The sequence below is a fragment of the Neofelis nebulosa genome, chromosome 1 (assembly GCF_028018385.1).
Source record: "Neofelis nebulosa isolate mNeoNeb1 chromosome 1, mNeoNeb1.pri, whole genome shotgun sequence".
NCBI classification, from domain to species: Eukaryota; Metazoa; Chordata; class Mammalia; order Carnivora; family Felidae; genus Neofelis; species Neofelis nebulosa.
Genome location: NC_080782.1, coordinates 218,322,192 through 218,340,944, shown reverse-complemented (window position 1 = coordinate 218,340,944; position 18,753 = coordinate 218,322,192). Strand labels below are relative to the sequence as shown.

General features: G+C 37.2%; 2 protein-coding genes across 5 annotated transcripts in view; one reads left to right on the top strand and one right to left on the bottom strand.

The window, feature by feature from the left end:
• GTF2F2 (general transcription factor IIF subunit 2) overlaps positions 1 to 18,753 on the bottom strand; it is a 155,496-nt gene that overhangs the window by 74,966 nt on the left and 61,777 nt on the right. The window lies entirely within an intron of this gene.
• KCTD4 (potassium channel tetramerization domain containing 4) lies at positions 1,587 to 11,846 on the top strand. 3 transcript variants are annotated; one of them, XM_058684880.1, is made up of 3 exons: positions 1,591 to 1,676; positions 1,772 to 1,819; positions 10,617 to 11,846. In XM_058684880.1, the coding sequence occupies exon 3, from the start codon at positions 10,802 to 10,804 to the stop codon at positions 11,579 to 11,581; it is 780 nt and encodes a 259-aa protein (XP_058540863.1). In that variant the 5' UTR covers positions 1,591 to 1,676; positions 1,772 to 1,819; positions 10,617 to 10,801; the 3' UTR covers positions 11,582 to 11,846. The 3 variants fall into 3 exon arrangements, with proteins under 3 accessions (XP_058540868.1, XP_058540863.1, XP_058540859.1); XM_058684885.1 differs by lacking the exon at positions 1,772 to 1,819 and having other exon boundaries at positions 1,587 to 1,676; XM_058684876.1 differs by having other exon boundaries at positions 1,599 to 1,819.

Below are 18,753 nucleotides of genomic sequence, written 5' to 3'. Positions count from 1 at the left end.
CTGTGAGATCATGACCTGAGCTCAAGTCGGACGCTTAACCGACTGAGCCACCCAGGCACCCTGTTTATGTTAGATCTTGAAAAACAGGTGGAATTTAGACAGGAGGTAAGGCAGAAAGACACTGAAGGTGGTAGGAATAGAGTGAACAATGGATTTCATCTCCTTCCTCTTTCTCTTTCTCCCTGTGTGTGTTTTTCTCTCTCTCTGAATTTCAAACCAAGGGACCCACACCAGAATTGGATTCTGGGTAATATTCCAGAATCCTTCCTATATTTTCTCCTCATCACCTATCCCCCGTCCTTTTTTGCAAGATCCATTTACTTCCTGGTTTCTGTTACTTGTAACCAAAAGAATCTTAAAGAATATGAACACAGAACTTTGATAATAGTTTTATTTATCTATATCCTACCACCTAGTTTCAGAAAAAAATTGAGAAAGAGGCGCCTGGAAGGCTCAGTCGGTTAAGCATCCGACTTCAGTTCAGGTCATGATCTTGCGGTTCACAAGTTCAAGTCCCGCGTCGGGCTCTGTGCCGACAGCTCAGAACTGGAGCCTGCTTTGGATCTGTGTCTCCATCTCTCCCTGCTCCTCCCCTGCTCGCGCTCTGTCTCTCTCTCTCTCTCAAAAATAAGAATTAAAATAAATGAATAAATAAATAAGAAAAAATTAAGAAAAACTTACAGGGTAAATATATAAAACATATGCCATAAAGAAGAACTGAAGAGTTCCAGTTCTGATTCTGTCAGTAAATAGTGATGTCACTTTGGCAAGACTACTTCACATCTCTGGGCCTCAGCATGTACATAATGAAGTGACAGGGATCTCTGAGATCTAGTTCCAATTCTCTTTCACTTAATAAACAAAGAAAGAAAAAAAAAACAACAACTGGCCTTCACTTCCAACTGGGGATATTTTATTACTTCATTAGTGTTTCTTTTGTGTGGGCTGATTCTCTTTCTTTCTTCCTTCTTTCTTTCTTTCTTTCTTTCTTTCTTTCTTTCTTTCTTTCTTTCTTTCTTTCTCCTTCCTTCCTTCCTTCCTTCCTTCCTTCCTTCCTTCCTTCCTTCCTTCCTTCCTTTTTCTTTTTAGAGAGAGAGTGAAAGAGAGAGCTCGAGCACGGGAAGGGTCAGAGAGAGAGGGAGATACAATCTGAAGCAAGCCCCAGGCTCAGAGCTGTCAGCACAGAGCCTGACACAGGGTTCGAACCCACAAAACAAATCGCGACATCATGACCTGAGCCAAAGTCAGACGCATAACCGAGTGAGCCACCCAGGCACCCCTGCGCTGATAACTTTCTAATAAGACCTAGATATAATCAAATTTTCTTTGAGGAGAAATTAGAAACTGTTTCTTGAAACAACAACAAAATGTTGAGAAATTTCAGCTCTAACCAAGACCTTCCGGCTCTTTATCTCAATTGAGATAGACTCTATGTTAAAGAACTCAAGAAAACCGACAGGCACTTTTTACAAGTTAAGGGCATACCTAGTTTAAACAAGTTACAGTAATAAGCAGGGAGGGTGCTTATTAGCATTGGCATGTAATTAATGATACCAGGTATATTAGGAAGATGCTAGGCATCAGGAAGTTATAGGCATTCATTTCCACAAGGCCACTCCAGATCCACTTCAGTGTGGAGGCCTTTAAGAGCACTTCCAATTCCAGTTAAAACACAGGTAAGTGAGCCAGAACCAAGATTTTGAACTGTTCCTGTGACTTCTGAAGCTATTTTCCTGATTCTTATTTATATCACATCTGTCTCTATCATCAGAAGAGGACTGAAGAAAAAATATTTTCACAGAGCCGGTGAATTTAAAAGGTAAACCATTTTTAATATTCCTATTAATTTCCATTCTTCTCATTTAAAATCTTTTCATGGAAGTTTTTTGCCTGTGGTTCACAGGGTAAGGCAAATCAATATAAACTACTTGGTATCTTAACAAACCAGTTACACAAACTTGCAATCTCTATATTATTAAGAAAGTGATCCTTATTCTATTCAAATTTGGCAACGGATGTTCTGATCTCTAACCTTCAAAAATTTTAGGAATGAAAGATCACGTTCAGATTTCGGTAAACCTACAGAGTTAGCATTTGATTATTTACCTCAAAAGTAACAAAGGAGCAGTAATATAAATATTCCCCAAAGTTATCTATTTATGTAATATGTTTTCATATAATATTCAAATTAGAAATACACCTAATGCACTGGAAATTCCCAATTTTAAACAAATACTGAAACAAGATTTTGAGGACTAGACCAAAGATTTAGAAAACATCTCAACCTCCTGATGCATAGCACTGCTCTTCAACTGTTCACCTATGGACTGTGAGAAAGAACGCTGTATATACATTCCTATAAAAGGGAAATTGAGGGGCACCTGGGTGGCTCAGTTGGTTAAGCATCTGCCTCTAGATTTTGGCTCAGGTCATGATCTCACAGTTCGTGAGTTCGAGCCCCACGTCAGCTTGGGATTTTCTCTCTCTCTCTCTCCCCCCGACTCTCTGCCCCTCTCCCACACTATCTCTCAAAATAAATAAACTTTAAAGAAAAAAAAAAAGGACACTGTAATGATGATCCAAAAGCATCTGTGAATGACAAGAATGGTTGCCCAGGAGTACAAAGAAAAGTAGCTAGCTAAAGTACAAAATCAAAGATGGAGGCCTAAAGGCACAAAGGAATCTGGATTGTTCTATCAGTCGACAAAAGCCATAACAGACTTTAGATCAAAGAAGTAACTTAGTGAATGAGCTTTTTAAAAACAAATATTTGTATGTTTTAATGTTTACAAATGAAGTCCACAAGTTATTATTCCTCCTATACTTCAGACTACAGTCTCTTTTATGCTTGTTACATCATGAATGTAATTAGCCAATATAAAAACCTCTTGAATACAGATGTGGGCACGATGTTTTGACTTGTAAACAGACATAATTTCTAACCTCAAAGCTGCTTTCAAGAATAAGAGGCTGGATAAAACCCAGAAATAAAACACAGCTTTATAAAAAACATAAAGTAATGCTATGTTTAACAATAAATGAAATAAGGCAGGAAAATCCTAATAATATAATCGTTTGTTTTAGTTAGACCTTCATCAAAGGGTGCAATGCAGCTTTGGCTGCTGCACTTGAAATTAGAAATGACTTAAAAACAATAGGAAAAGCAGGGCACCTGGGTCGCTCAGCTGGTTAAGCGTCCGACTTTGGCTCAGGTCATGATCTCGTGGTTTGTGAGTTCAACCCCTGCATCGGGCTCCGTGCTGACAGCTTGGAGCGTGGAGCCTGCTTCAGATTCTGTGTCTCCCTCTCTCTCGGCCCCTCCCCTGCTGGCACTCTGTCTCTCTCTCTCTCTCTCTCTCTCAAAAATAAACACTAATAAATAAATAAATAAACATTAAAAAAAAAAACAATAGCAAAGGTAATTAAATGAATTAAAACAAAAAACAAATCCTTCCAGGAAAGATTAAGTCTCCTAGAGAACAGACTTTCACTACAATGCTATAGTATTATTAAATAGTGCCAAACACGGTGCTTGATAGGATGAGTGATACCAAGGAAGAAAAATACAGACCACTGCACATAGAAAGACTGCAACAGGGTTGAGGGATACAATATTAATGAAATACTTATAGACAATCCAACGGCACCTATTTTCAAATCAAGTCAATAGGATTCAAGTATTTCATTAACTTCATCTTCAGTACCTCCTGTTCTCTTCACCATGTTTAATTGGTAACAGCGGTGGATGCCATACACTAGTTCTTTATGATTTTCAAGATAATTTAACAAAGTTATCTCCACAACTACAGGGCAGAAGTTATGTCCCCATCATTAAGAACTCCTCTGAGATAAGTTCCCTTTCCTGAACTCACGAATTACCTTCATATGGTGGGTTTTCAATTCTGCTTGATCATTAGAATAATCACCTGGGGAGCTTTTTAAAAACTACTGGGCCCAGGGGCGCCTGGGTGGCTCAGTCAGTTAAGCGTCCGACTTTGGCTCAGGTCATGATCTCACACTCTGTGAGTTCAAGCCCCGCGTTGGGCTCTGTGCTGACGGCTCAGAGCCTGGAGCCTGCTTGGGTTTCTGTATCTCCCTCTCTCTCTTGCCCCTCCCCACTCATGTTCTGTCTCTCCCTCTCTGTCAAAAATAAACAAAAAAAATTTTTTTTAATTAAAAAAACAACAACAAAAACAACAAAAACTACTGGGCCCAAAGCCAGAAATTCTACTCTAAGTGGCTTATGGGGGCAAGAGATGGTGGTATCTTTATAACTTCAATAGATCATTCTAATATGCAGTAGCCAGAGCTTAAAACTGCTGAATATGGCTCCTCATCCCAGGCTCCCTTTCTTCCTCTCCCTATATCTGTTAATTTTATTTTCTGGTGGTATGAAGGTAGCAGCTCACAGAACTGCTCAAATATTTCATCAAATCTGAGACAGCATCAACTATAACATACATCATCTTATAAGCCACTAAGACAAAACACTACCATGATTTTAAGACATACCCTGACTTCAGAACTGTTTAATGTGAAAAATGTGCAACATGAAAGAGTCCTCCGTCCCTAATTTACAATCAATATACTAAGAAACAGCATTTGCTCCTATGAACCATCATATATCCTGTCCTGCTGTTCAGGCTCCCTTCTCTTTCCTCCACACCATGTCACCACTAAGGAAGGACACAAGAGGATCTAAAGAAAAGAGGATGACAGAAGGACCAGTGGTGGGGGACAGTACTTAAGAGCAAAGATTTTTTTCATCACTGATTTCATAATAATATTACCTTTACAAGTTTTCAAAGTCATGTCCCTCATTTTGAGATTGTACATAATGGTTATTAACATTTTAAAAATATCTTCTTCCCAAAGAGAAGGCAAAATTCCATTTTGCCAAATAGCACTATAAAAATGAGTTCTATATAATAATATAATTTCAATGTTCATTTGATGGCTCATGAAAGTGCTTTGCTCATCTGGTTACAATAGAATTTTCCAGTGAATAATAATGCATAGGCTACAATTCAAAAAAGAGAAAATTCATTTTAAAAAACATAAATGACTTCTCACAGAATTATAAAACACTGCTTTCCCTGAAGCACTCATCTCCCAAAGTATATTTAAAATATGAATTAATATGATTTGTAAATTGTTTTCATAGTCAACTGTATAATTAATGAAAAGCAAAGAATGTGGAATGGAATTTTGCTTGAAGTTCTCATTTAATCTGTCATTTTTATTTGTGCTCCTTTTAATACACAGTGCTTTATTCTTTTCTACACTCCTCAAATAAGCCTTAAGTTTGCCAATATAGCAAAGATTCCTGGGCTTCTCTGAAGACTCAGTTCAACACTGCAAAACATTCTCAAACACATTCACCTGACTGGAAGTACCCATCCACATCACCTTCCTGCCAGAGGATATATCCAGTGAGTCCTAGGACTCAAGCATTCTACATAGTTGGTTAGATACTGTGGCCAATCAGCAGCATAAGGTAGCTGGGGCAGTATTTGTGTTAGTACAATCCCAGTACCAGACAACATTTAATCCAGATGAATTTTATACGTCAAAACTAAAGGTTTGACATTCAAACATAATTAGATTAACATGGAAAAATACTTGATTCTTATATTAATACGTTACATTGTGTAATTTATTTTTATTTTTTTTTTGAGAGAGCAAGCATACACCCAAGAGAGCTGGGGAGGGGCAGAGAAAGAGGGAAAGAATCCCAAGCAGGTTCCACGCTTAGGATGGAGCCCCATGCAGGGCTCAATATCACCACCCTGAGATCACGACCTGAGCTGAAATCAAGAGTCAGATGCTTAACTGACTGAACCACACAGCACCCCTATTTTTATTTTTTAACACAGAGGCTAGAGTAAATTAGTCATAGCTGAATAGCAAAACGAATGCTTCTCACATTAAATGCTATTAACAGGAGGCTACAAAGAAGAGATAAACCACACATTAAAAAAGAGAAACTTGGGGCACCTGGGTGGCTCAGTCAGTTAAACATCCGATTGATTTCGGCCCAGGTCATAATCTCACAGTTTGTGAATTCGAGCCCCACATTGTGCTCCATGCTGACAGTGCAGAGCCTGCTTGGGATTCTCTTACTCCCTTTCTCTCTGCCCCATCCCTGTTCACATGCACCCTCTCTCTTTCTCTCTCTCAAAAATAAATAATTAAACTTAAAAAAGAGAGAGAAAACTTAGCTTGCAAAAGACACGGTTCAAAGCAGAGACATCAGAGGACATAAAAGTAAGATGGCCAAGGGTTAGCCAGATTTGAGAAAATGAACAGATAAAGCTATCATTATGGAGTCAGGTAGGTGGGCATCAAATTCAAGTGAGGAAAACAGATCAAGAAGCTTGAAAAAATGTGGCAAGTCCGGAGCTAAGACAGAGTGCCAGATTCAAGTAAAAATCGACAGTTGCTTTTACCTTCTTTCTAAGGTAATGGGAACTCATCTTTGTCTTATTTTTTGTTTTGTTTTTGTAAAGACAGGCAGAAAACATGGAGGTAAAAACAACCAAAAAGATCTGGTATAGGTGGAGACAGAAGCAGTGTTCTTTCTTATTTTAAAGGCAGCTCCTAAAACCAACCTTTTTCCTTGAAAAGGAGTGTTTGAATTTCACAGAGTGATATGGTCAGTTTGGGGGAATTATCAAATCTTGTATCTTCCAACCAAAAGAGATACCTTCTTGGTGAGGTTCTACTTCCTTCCATGGCACATAAATAGAGCAAGCATATATTATGATGACATCCCGTGTCAATCATGGCGACGACAATGACCTCATTTTCCCTCAGGAACTAGTAGATAAGATGGGAACTCCTCCCACTGGCCTGGAAGAAGTTCTGCCTTATGCAGATACTGGAAGATTAGCATCATCATATTAGTGGGAGGTTTTGCTAGAATTTGATTAGGCACTGGGCCTAACTAATGGATATACCTATACCAAGAACCTAACATGGCACTGTCTAAATCCTAAAAGTTGGGGCGCCTGGGTGGCTCAGTAGGTTAAGTGGCCGACTTCAGCTCAGGTCACGATCTCGCGGTTCGTGAGTTTGAGCCCCGCGTCGGGCTCTGTGCTGACAGCTCAGAGCCTGGAGCCTGTTTCAGATTCTGTGTCTCCCTCTCTCTGACCCTCCCCCATTCGTGCTCTGTCTCTCTCTGTCTCAAAAATAAATAAATGTTAAAAAAAAATTAAATCCTAAAAGTTGGCTAAAGGGCTCTTTTATATGTGTGAGTACAGATGTCTAAGACAGAGGTGATCTAACTCTAATAAAGGTCTAGGGTAATGAGTAGAAAACAGGGCCCCTACCTTAAAAAAATCATTCTGTCTGCAAAGAAGATGAAATCCTCAAATCTAGTGATCAAGTGGATCTAAGTAAGCTAATCTTTGACATGTGGGTTAAGCTTTTTGCTGAAATTGTTGAACTGCAGTTTATATCTGCAGTGAGGTGGAGAAATAGAATCACACCATATTTTTCTTGGCATACGAAGCACCACTTTTATAGTTTTAGGGTTGTGTGGACCTGACTGACACTATCCAGGACAAGCTTTCCCCACCTTCCACCCACCCAAGCAGGCAAATACAAACTTAGAATAGAACAGAAAGAAGAAAACAACCTGGCTGTCTCGTAAGGGGCAGGTGTGCCACAACAGGCAGCAATGATCTACAACCCCCTGCAACGTCTGTAAAATGCAATCATGTTACCTCAAAGGGGATAATGTGGTGTAATGGGGATAAAGTGAGGCCTACCGGGAGCCATTTTTCTTTTTCAAGACTGCAAGTTGGGGGCAGCAGGACACAAAAGAAAAGTGCTATGGATTCATATCAACTTCTAGTCAGGCACAAAGACAAAGCTTCCGTCACACTATTGTTGCCAGGCCACGGGTGGCAAGCAAATCATGCACGGCAGGTGTGCAGAAGCCAAGAACGCTGGTGTGAAGTCAAGAGTGAAAAAAAAGCGACCGAGGGTCAGAGGCACATATTGGGGTGGGTTCAGAGTCTGTCAAGGCAAGCCAGCAGAAACAAAGAACACAAATAGTCTTAAAACCCAGGCAGCAGAAACAGAAGTGAGTTGGCAAGTGTAACGGGGCCCGGTGCTCTGGCTGAAGAGGCAGCCCTGCCTCACCTTCCCATCCTGAGGAAGCCCACCTTCTAGCAGCACGGGCGTCATTTCCCCCATGAAAGCATCTACAAATGGGCCAAACAGGCTGTAGGGAAGAAGGCCTAGGATTACGTGATCATCTCCTACGTCACTCCATTTAATCATACAAAACCCAGGTTCCATCACTACACTACAGTTCTGTTCTGCTGCTTCTGATGTCCCATAAAGTTCGTTTAAAGAGGACCAGACCCAGCAACGAAATTATCACGTCTTTGCGGATTCTGCTTATTACATGGTGCTACTAGCATACAGTGACTACAAACATATGAATCCCATGAATACATTTCCAAAGTTGTGCTAAAAAAATCTATTAAATATATTTTTTAAATTTTTTTAATGTTTGAGAGAGAGCGAGCAAGCGAGAGCCAGTGAGCAAGCACAAGTGGGGGAGGGACGGACAGAAAGGGAGACACAGAAGGTGAAGCAGGCTCCGGGTTCTAAGCTCTCAGCACAGAGCCCAATGAGGGGCTCAAACCCACAGACCGAAAGATCATGACCAGATGCTTAACTGACTCAGCCACCCAGGCACCTCTATATTTCTTAAAAAGTCAGATCCATAGACAAGACTTGATTCTAAAACAACAAAATCAACACACACATGAAATTGTTAGAATATAAGAGTAAACTCTTCTTAAATGATACAGGACTAAGAGGAAGCTTTAGTTCAAGTGTTGGCTTATTAACAAGCTGTAAAGTTCTAGGTAAAACACTGTTAAAAGCTCCCTAGGGGCGCGTGGGTGGCTCAGTCGGTTAAGCGTCCAACTTTGGCTCAGGTCATGATATCGTGGTTCGTGGGTTCGAGCCCTGCGTTGGGCATTGCGCTGACAGCTCACAGCCTACAGCCTCTTTAAAGTGTCTCCCTCTCTATCTGCCCCTCCCCCACTCGTTCTCTCTCTCTCTCTCTCTCTCTCTCTCTCTCTCTCTCTCTCTCAAAAATAAACAAACATTTAAAAAAATTCCCCAGAATGTAATTTTATTTTTGGTAAAATGAGGAGGTTGAATTTTATGGTCTCTAAGCAAAAACTCAGCTCTAAAAATGTTATGCATTAGATTTCTAGTTTAATTTCAATGGACTTTTGATAATCTAAGTATTAATACATGTTATCTGCTATAATTAAAGATATAATTTTTTATATCTGAAGAAAATCTAACATTGCTTAGAGAAAATACAAGGTAAGCATTTTTAGAAGACTCTGCTCCAATGTTTCCGCCAACATAAGTTGAATAATTAAAAAATGCCTTTAATGTAATAGAAATATAAATCAATTCAATATTAAATCTAAATCTAATTTAATTCTGAGAATAATGTGCTCCTCAGAATAATTTAGCAGATAGACCAGTCAAGTAATAGTGTACTGGGGACAATGTTCACATTTCTTACCCCTGGGCCTTTAAACTCTAGAAATGAAAGCTCAGATCTCTAAAATGCCTTGGAAGGCAAGTTAGAGGGGAAGAAGAAAAAAGGGGTGGGGGTGGAGGGGACACCAGACTCAACACTGTTCCAGTTCCCAAGTTACCAAAAAATAAAATAAAAAGTTGTCTTTGGCCCTTTTGCCTTTTGTGTACACTGGGGGGGGGGGGGGGGGAACCATTAAAAAAACAGTGAAATTTACCATGGCACTATTTTATAGCAGGTATTCTGAATCTTTTATTTTCCGAAACATGTGCACGTGGGTATGTGAACATGCACACACACACACACAGTTATAGTATTTTCTACAGCAGCCCAAGTCTTTGTTCCACATGGAGCGGGTTTGAGATAAAACAAGCTTATGAATTTTTCATAGGAAATCTTAACCAAAAAGATAGGTAAACGACTACTGAAAGCCTGTACGTTTGACGCTTTACCTTAGGGTAAAACAAACAAATAAACCCAAATAAAATAAAATAATAGAACCTTTCGTTAAGCATTAAGAGCATTAAGAAAATTTCTTCTCTCGTGCTAAAGATCTCTAAATCACAATCACGTGCAAATCGAACTAAATTCAAGTGCCACGTCATAAACAACAGGTTTAAATGTTCTCATTTGGGTCTTTAAAAATGACTTCACCACTGTGAAACGTGTGTTTTACAGGAGAAAAGATTCTATACACCTCCTTCCCTTCTCTTTTGGTTTCCTGTTTATGATTTGCTTTAAAAAATGACACAGATCCAATATGCATTATTTTCCAAAACTAAAAATATTATTCAATATTAAGCTTGCCTGTGTGAGCAATAACTTAAAAGACATTTAGAAACGGAAACATACTCAACTTGGCTGGAGAATTAAATATTTGTAACTGCTTAACTGCTAAGAGGAAATTCAATTTACTGAGTAACTTGAGGAACTTTTATTACTTCAAAGAACACACATGAAAATCTTAAACAACAAATTCCTTCCCTGATACAGTTAAATGCAAATTATCTTTTTTTCCCCTGTCTTCTTACTCCAGAAATCTCCCGCACGCATAGCTGATGCGCCACCTACTGCAAAACCGAGCTGACAGAGCAGGCGGCGCTGCCAGCATTTCCATTCCATCACCAGGCTGGGGCTGAATAAAGGCGTGCTTGTGGGGTAGTGTTTCTTTTTTAAAAATCTCAGAGCCAAGAAGAACAGGCTGAAATAGCATTTTCAAAAATGGAGCGTAAAATAAACAGAAGAGAAAAAGAAAAGGAGTATGAAGGGAAACACAACAGCTTGGAAGACGCTGACCAAGGAAAGAACTGCAAATCCACACTGATGACCCTCAACGTTGGTGGATATTTATACATTACTCAAAAACAAACACTCACCAAGTACCCAGACACTTTCCTTGAAGGTATAGTAAATGGAAAAATCCTCTGCCCGTTTGATGCTGATGGGCATTATTTCATAGACAGGGATGGACTCCTCTTCAGGCATGTCCTGAACTTCCTACGAAATGGAGAACTTCTACTGCCCGAAGGCTTTCGAGAAAATCAACTTCTTGCACAAGAAGCAGAATTCTTTCAGCTCAAGGGACTGGCGGAGGAAGTGAAAGCCAGGTGGGAAAAAGAACAGCTAACACCCAGAGAGACTACTTTCTTGGAAATAACAGATAACCATGATCGCTCACAGGGACTGAGAATTTTCTGTAATGCTCCTGATTTCATATCAAAAATAAAATCTCGCATTGTTCTGGTGTCCAAAAGCAGGCTGGATGGATTTCCAGAGGAGTTTTCAATATCATCAAACATCATTCAATTTAAATACTTCATAAAATCTGAAAATGGCACTCGACTTGTACTAAAGGAAGACAACACCTTTGTCTGTACCCTGGAAACTCTTAAGTTTGAAGCTATAATGATGGCTTTAAAGTGTGGCTTTAGACTGCTGACCAGCCTGGATTGTTCCAAAGGGTCAATTGTTCACAGCGATGCACTTCATTTTATCAAGTAATTACCTGTGTCACGAACAAAGGCAACAAGCATGCAGCCAGCAAGCTTCGGAAAACCACGGCATCAAAGGCATCCCAAATAACGTGTGCCCAGTCAGCTCTGTACTCAGAGCCCTGCTGCTAATCAATTACTGTGAGCTAACGGTATGTAAATTCTATCGCTAAAGATGTCCTTCTCAAGGGTGTTCCTGCTGATCAGACTCTTATACTTAAAACGAAAACAGTGATGTTCTATATATTATAAATAAAGACTGAATGCTTTTGCTATTTGTTTATTTCTCCGTAAACTGTCTTTCAATCAGAATGTCTTTGGTACTTGCACAATGAACAAGCATGTACATTATCTATCATTCATTTAAGTAAATGATAATACAATATTTTAAGGGGCTGTAAGATTTAAAATCCTTTCTACCAATCTACAAAGAAACTGAACTGGTAAAATTAAACATTGAGAGAAAAAGAGATGTGCAGATGTACTAAAACAGAGCTACAGTGAAACCAAATGTAACTGTAAGAAGGTATTAAAGCTACTGACTTAATTTTAACGGCAGGCACTAAAAGCTTATTCATAGTTCCTGTATTTTATACTAGAATTACAGCTGAATTGACATATTGCTGAACATTCCTAGAAAACTGCTTGGTGACAATAAAAAAACAAATAAAAGCACTATTAGTTTCTTTGTTTGTATTAATAATTATAATAAAAAGTTATATGTGTCACTTTCAAAACAAAGTGTACCACTTGATGATTTCACACAACATTACCTTTTGATGTAGTCAACTGGCAGGCTACAGTAACCCTGGCTGGTCTTCCAAGTGACAAAAATCAGCAAATTCATTTCTTTGCAGGCTGGGTTCCAACACAACCTGCATAACTTAGCCTCAACAGAATATGTGGTATCAAAATAATACAGGAGTTCATTTTCAGAACCACCCTGTCTATTCATTCTTCAAGCTCAAAAATATTAAATGAGCATCACTAGACATTATTCTTATGAAAGAATTTTATTCATTTCAGTACCTATTTTGATGCTAAATCTCAGATTCACTGAATTGTGTTAATTTCTTTAACCTCATGCTGAAGTTATTTTTTTAAATTAAGTTTCCTTTGGCTTCTAAGAACAAATTAGATCTTAAATTTGCTCCTTTAAAATTTAACCATTATTAAACAAATTTAACCATTAAAACAGGTAACTAAATCTTAATTTTAATAAAATTCAACTAAAGTTTCTGAAAACCTTGACTGAGGTTACATAAATTAACATAAATGCCAAAAGTTTGCTTAAACATAAAAACTTGGAATTAGCAGCAAAGCTAATTCATTCTTAGAACTCTGATTTCCAGTTATAAAATCAAAGGTAATGCAAAAGTTGGCTGTACATACTAAGGGAAATACTTTAAAATCTATCATACAAAAAAGTCCTTTAAAAAATGCACATAAAAAACCCCCTCAAAACTCCATATCAACCACACAATCTTCTTTTATATATAACAAGAAAAAAGATGTTTCTAATAAAACATCAAATTATCTCTTACATACTTTAACATGGCTTAATTAACAGTTAAAGGAACTATGAAAACAGAAAAATACAGTAAAATCTATTTTAGCTGTTACTATAATTGAACTGTTTACATGCGTCTCCAGCTTATGAGTTGACTTTTTCCCTTGGCATTTGGACTTTGGTAATGAAAAAAATGATAGTGATTTAATGTCAAAGCAAGATTTTCTCTAACAAGATTTCATTACAGATAATGAATATAGTCTTGACATATCTTATTACAGGAGATATCACTGAACAAATCTCCTTAGAAGTATTATAAGTTTTTGCATTAATTCACAAAAAGAGAATTTAACTGTTACAACAAATCATTAGTGATGGAAACCAGTACTTAAAGAAATCTATTAATCATTTTGATAAATGTCTCTAAAAAAATTGTATCTGGATGCATTTAACTCATCCTCAAACTTTTGATAAACCATAATATTGTAAAACAATTTAATAATCTGGAAGGATATTTGACCAGATTGATTATTCTTGTGTAACTTTTTAGAAGTGTAGCTTTTTAAATTCAGCCAGTTGCACTTGGGTTTATACATCAAGTGCATAAATAATGTGTTGTAGTATCATTTTCAATTTCACCATTTCTTAAAATATTTAGAAATGCCTCCCATTAAAAAAAACTAAAGAAATCATACAAAATGCCAATCATAAGTCAGGGTGATATCATATTTTTGTTTGCAGTCAATGAAGAATTTCTTCCTCAAATTTTTCACAAAAAAATTCTTGTTTTTCTCACTGCTCCACAGAGTAAGTCACAAAGTGACGCTTTATCTTCTTTTTCAGAAGACAGGTAATAAAAAAAAATAGGTTACTATACTTGCTGCAAGCCAAACATAGATAGTCCCATATTTGGAATTAACCCACACGATGCTTCTAGTACTGTCCTTAAAATATGAAAAATAAAAACACAGCTTATAGTGTACTATACTTCTAAAATGTATATGGCTGTGTGCAGAGCAAATGAAACACTTAATGAGACTTTTCAAATGATGAAAGATGACTACCAACTCAGACTGAAGGTAATGATACTAATGAAACTTGTTATTTTTTAAAGAAAATTAATTACAGTTCAATTCTATTTTAAAGATAATAAAAGATAACCCTTACTGTTTTATTACATGCCTGATACTGCACTATGAACATGCATTATCTTAATTAATCCTCACAATGACGTTGAGGAAGGTACTATCCTTCTTTCACAACCATATAGTTATTAAGAGGTAAAAGAGGATTCAAAACCTGAATCAAAGGCCGGATTCAAAACCGGCCAGGTACATGAACTTCAGAGCTCAGGAACTGTGTGTGCTTTTGCCGGCCACTTACATCTCTAACACTTAAAACCTGGCATACAACAGGCATTCCTGAAGTATGGGCTCAACATAGAATACCAAAATACAGGTTTGCCTCACTTGATAAAAAATCTCACAATGCAGGTTCTTGTAAAATGAGTGAAAAACTGAACTAATGGGAAAGCAAATAAAAATTTTAATGTCATGTTGGGTCATTTAAAGAACTTGAGATGAATCATCTCACAACAATAAAGGATGGCCTAAATTTGTCTATTGACAAATCTGGATCTTCACATATCAGGTTTGTGGAAAAGGAGATTAACTTTTTATGACCTGTACAGTCCACAGAACTGACATATTATGAAGAAAAAATATAGCGCACATGAGCTCTGAAGTCAGACTTGGATTCAAATCCAATTAACCTCCACTAACTTGCCTACATAATGTAAGCAAGATTCTTTACTTCTCTGAACTTCAATATCCTCAGAGCAAAATGGAGATAATGATTAGCTGACAGACCCTTTATAAGGCTTAAATTAAATTACATGTAAAGGGCCTCACCCACTATAGACTTTCAATAAGCACTGGTTATTATCTTATCCAGTGTAAAGATATCTTCATGACACAACCATGAATAACATGCACAAAAATGTACGTTTACAATTATTAGGCTTTCAACTTAGACATAAACAGAATGCAGAACTTTTAACAAATGCAATGCCTAATACTTTGATGAATGCTTTTAAGATACAAGAATATACTTTAAATTGCTACAGGCAAACATAGTTTTCATTGGTATTAGTTTAAAAATACATACGAGTTTCTTGGGACTTTTATATTCTACCTTCATGTACAAAATCTACGAGAACCAAATAATCATTGCAGCTGTTTCATCAGCAGTATAAAACCAGTCAGCAGTAATATATGTGATAACACAACCCCAGAGATACCCCCATCTAATAAATTCTGGTTAAATGTCTTAAACTACAATGATGTCAGTCAAGGTTAAAATTAGAGCATCTGAATCATAATTATCCTTGCTAACAAAGCAGAAGTGTAGTATGGACTATCCCAAAGAGCATGCAACTTAGAAATTATTTGTATTTAGCTTTGAAATATATATGGCTACTTCTGTAGCAGACTGGTCTTCCTAACCATATTTTGCTTAAGCTAGTATTTTGCTTCAGTGAACAAGCACCAAGGGAGTGGTGATAAAGGGAGGTGTGCCAGGCAGAGGGAAATATCTAAGATGAAATTTTAAATTTACCTAAAATAATTTATGAAAAGGTGACTATGTTTCTACTTCTTGAACAAAATATACAATAGGGGGTGCCTGGTGGCTCAGTTAGTTTCAGCTCAGGTCATGATCTCATGGTTTGTGAGTTTCAGCTCTTGGTTTCAGCTCAGGTCATTATCTCATGGTTTATGAGTTTGAGCCTTGCATAGGGCTCTGCACGGACAGCACAGAGCCTGCTTGGGATTCTCGCTCCCCCCCCTCTCTCTGCCCCTCCCCTGCACTACCGTGTGTGTGTGTGTGTGTGTGTGTGTGTGTGTGTGTGTGTGTGTGTGTATGTGTGTGTCAAAATAAACATTTAAAATAATAAATACAGACAACTATATAATAAATCACTCATCCATATATATTTAAAAAATGCACAAGAGTAAAAGTTTCTATCAAACAAAAATCACTGATATGCACCACATAAGCTACTATAAATGACCTCCATTTAATTAAAATTTTCCAACAATGCAAAAAAAATGTGCAATGTTAAGGATTTTGTATATAAAATGTGGAAACTCTAGTTTAATTTTAATCACTAATTATTTTAGAAAAAATACTGAATTGGATATGAAAGAGTGAAATAATTGTAGGTCTTTAAAAAAACTGTTCCCTAGCATAAAATATAACAGTCAACCTAATAGCACAACGAGTTTTTCCAAACCCAAGATTCCAGAGTATTTAGGTACATTTAAAAGCAACATTTAGTAGTTTGGTTTCTTTTCTTTTTTTTTTTTTTTTTAAAGATCTCATTAACTGTGGAAAATTCCGTTTTGAAGACAGGCTCAACTTTTCAAAAAGTAATTCTGCTTACATCTTCAAGGATGTTTAGACATATATTCTACATCATTAGTGTAAAATTGAACAAGTCTGATTTCTTCTTAATTCCACTCCACTGATTTTGTCTTGTTATAACAGATGTTTATTAACTAATTTTTAAGATTCTTAAGAATTACTGAACGGTACCAACTTTAATCTCAGTGGTTATTTAAATTTAATAACCTTCTGTGACTTAATGAGGTTTTACCAAAAAATGAGACTATTTAGCATTTACTTTAGATAGATCATTTGCTGAATTGCTATTCATTTTTAAAAAACATTAAAAATAAGTATGAATGCAGATACCCATGATCTCATATCTGTTTTGACTGTTGCATATTTTTTCTATCCATATATATTTTTAAAGAAACCCATGTAGAAAGAAAAAGGAAAGACTATTATATATAGCTACGTGCAGGAATAAATTATTAGTAAACGTTGGGTGATTACTGGAGAGAAACACAAAACAAAAGAATCTAAAAGTCATAGGTGATTAATCGCTAAAACAACAAAATCAAATTATACAACCACAGGCACTTGCACTTATGATACATACACCTTTACTTGTTACAACGCAGCCCAAAAAGAACACATTGGGATTCAGTATGTAAATATACAGCTACCTTGAAAACTGGAAGCAGGCTTTATTAAAATGCCATTTTGTTTGGCAGCTATATTTCCCTCCCCTCTTCTTTCTACCTTATCAAATTTAAATTATTTGGATATAAGGCAGATTATACTTATAAGAGGCAAGAAAATGGGGTACTGTGTCTCTTACTATTTTAGAACAAAAATTTTTTATGTTGTAAAACTCACAAGATAATGAGTTTGTAGAAAACTAACAAAGCTTGATATAAAAATTTGGCAGTTAAGGGGCACCTGGGTAGCTCAGTTGGTTAAGCGTCCGACTTCAGTTCAGGTCATGATCTTGCAGTCCATGAGTTAAAGCCCCACATCAGGCTCTGTGCTGACATCTCAGAGCCTGGGGCCTGCTTTGGATTCTGTGTCTCCCTCTCTCTCTGTCCCTCACCTTCTCACGCTTTCTCTCTTTCTCTCTCACAAAAATAAACATTAAAAAAAAAAAATTATTTATTTATTTATTTTTTTAATTTTGGCAGTTAAGGGGCACATGGGTGGCTCAGTCGGTTAAGTGTCTGACTTTGGCTCATAGTTTGTAAGTTCAAGCCCCGCGTTGGGCTCTGCGCTGACACCTCGGAGCCTGGAGCCTGCTTCAGATTCTGTGTCTCCCTCTCTCTCTCTGCCCCTCCCCTGATCATGCTGTCTCTTTCTGTCTCTCAATAATAAATAAACATTTAAAAAAATTAAAAAAAAATAATTTTGGCAGTTAACACTGACATATTTAGCGACACCATAGGCTATGCATTAAGTAAACTCATTCCCAATCTCACCCTGAGACTTTCCATTTAACTAAAGGATGTAATAAAGTATTTTAAAGTAGAATTACTTTTAATCCCTTTTAACTTTTAAATAATGAGCATGTATCAAACACTGGTCTTTGGGGGTTCAAGACAGTAGAAGAGCAGTTGAGGATTTAAAATTCGAAGTAAAGAATAAACACAAATAAATAAAATTCCAAGTATAAGGTACAGTTCTAAGTACTTTATGTGCATTGTCTCCTTTAAAACATAATGCAAAGATTGCTGCTTATGTCCCCAATACCCACTCTTTCTTTCTGTTAGTAATCAAGTCCTGATTCAGGATGACAACTGTACCCAGACAAAGGCTGTATTTTCCAGTGTTCTGTGGCTGCTGCTGGGTGTGTACAAGCTATAAAGTTCTGACCGATGGAATGTAAGCAAAACTCGTAAGCAATGTAAGCAAAAAAAACCTTTTGGATAATGTCTTCTAAAGGGTTACAAAGTCAGGTGAACCTTTAGGCTTGCCCTATTGACCCCATTTTGCTTCCTGGGATACAGACGTGGTGGCTATAAATGCAGAAGTCATTCTGGATCATGCTGAGGATGGAAGCCACGAACTAATGATAGCAGATGGTTGATAATGACCATGGAACCATCATACTAGACCTGGACTTCTTATCTCAGAATTCCTTTACAAAGAAGAAAAATGTGTTTAAATCATTGATATTTTGGGATGTCTGTTAATCCTAACAGATGGATGTGGGTCCAATCCCCATTTTACAAATGAGGAAACAAGACTCAGAGTTAAGCAACTTGCTGCAGGTACACAGCTCCAAAGAAACCTCC

Excerpts from the sequence above, each read along its gene's own strand:
- KCTD4 (XM_058684885.1), top strand. The coding sequence starts at position 10,802 with ATGGAGCGTAAAATAAACAGAAGAGAAAAAGAAAAGGAGTATGAAGGG.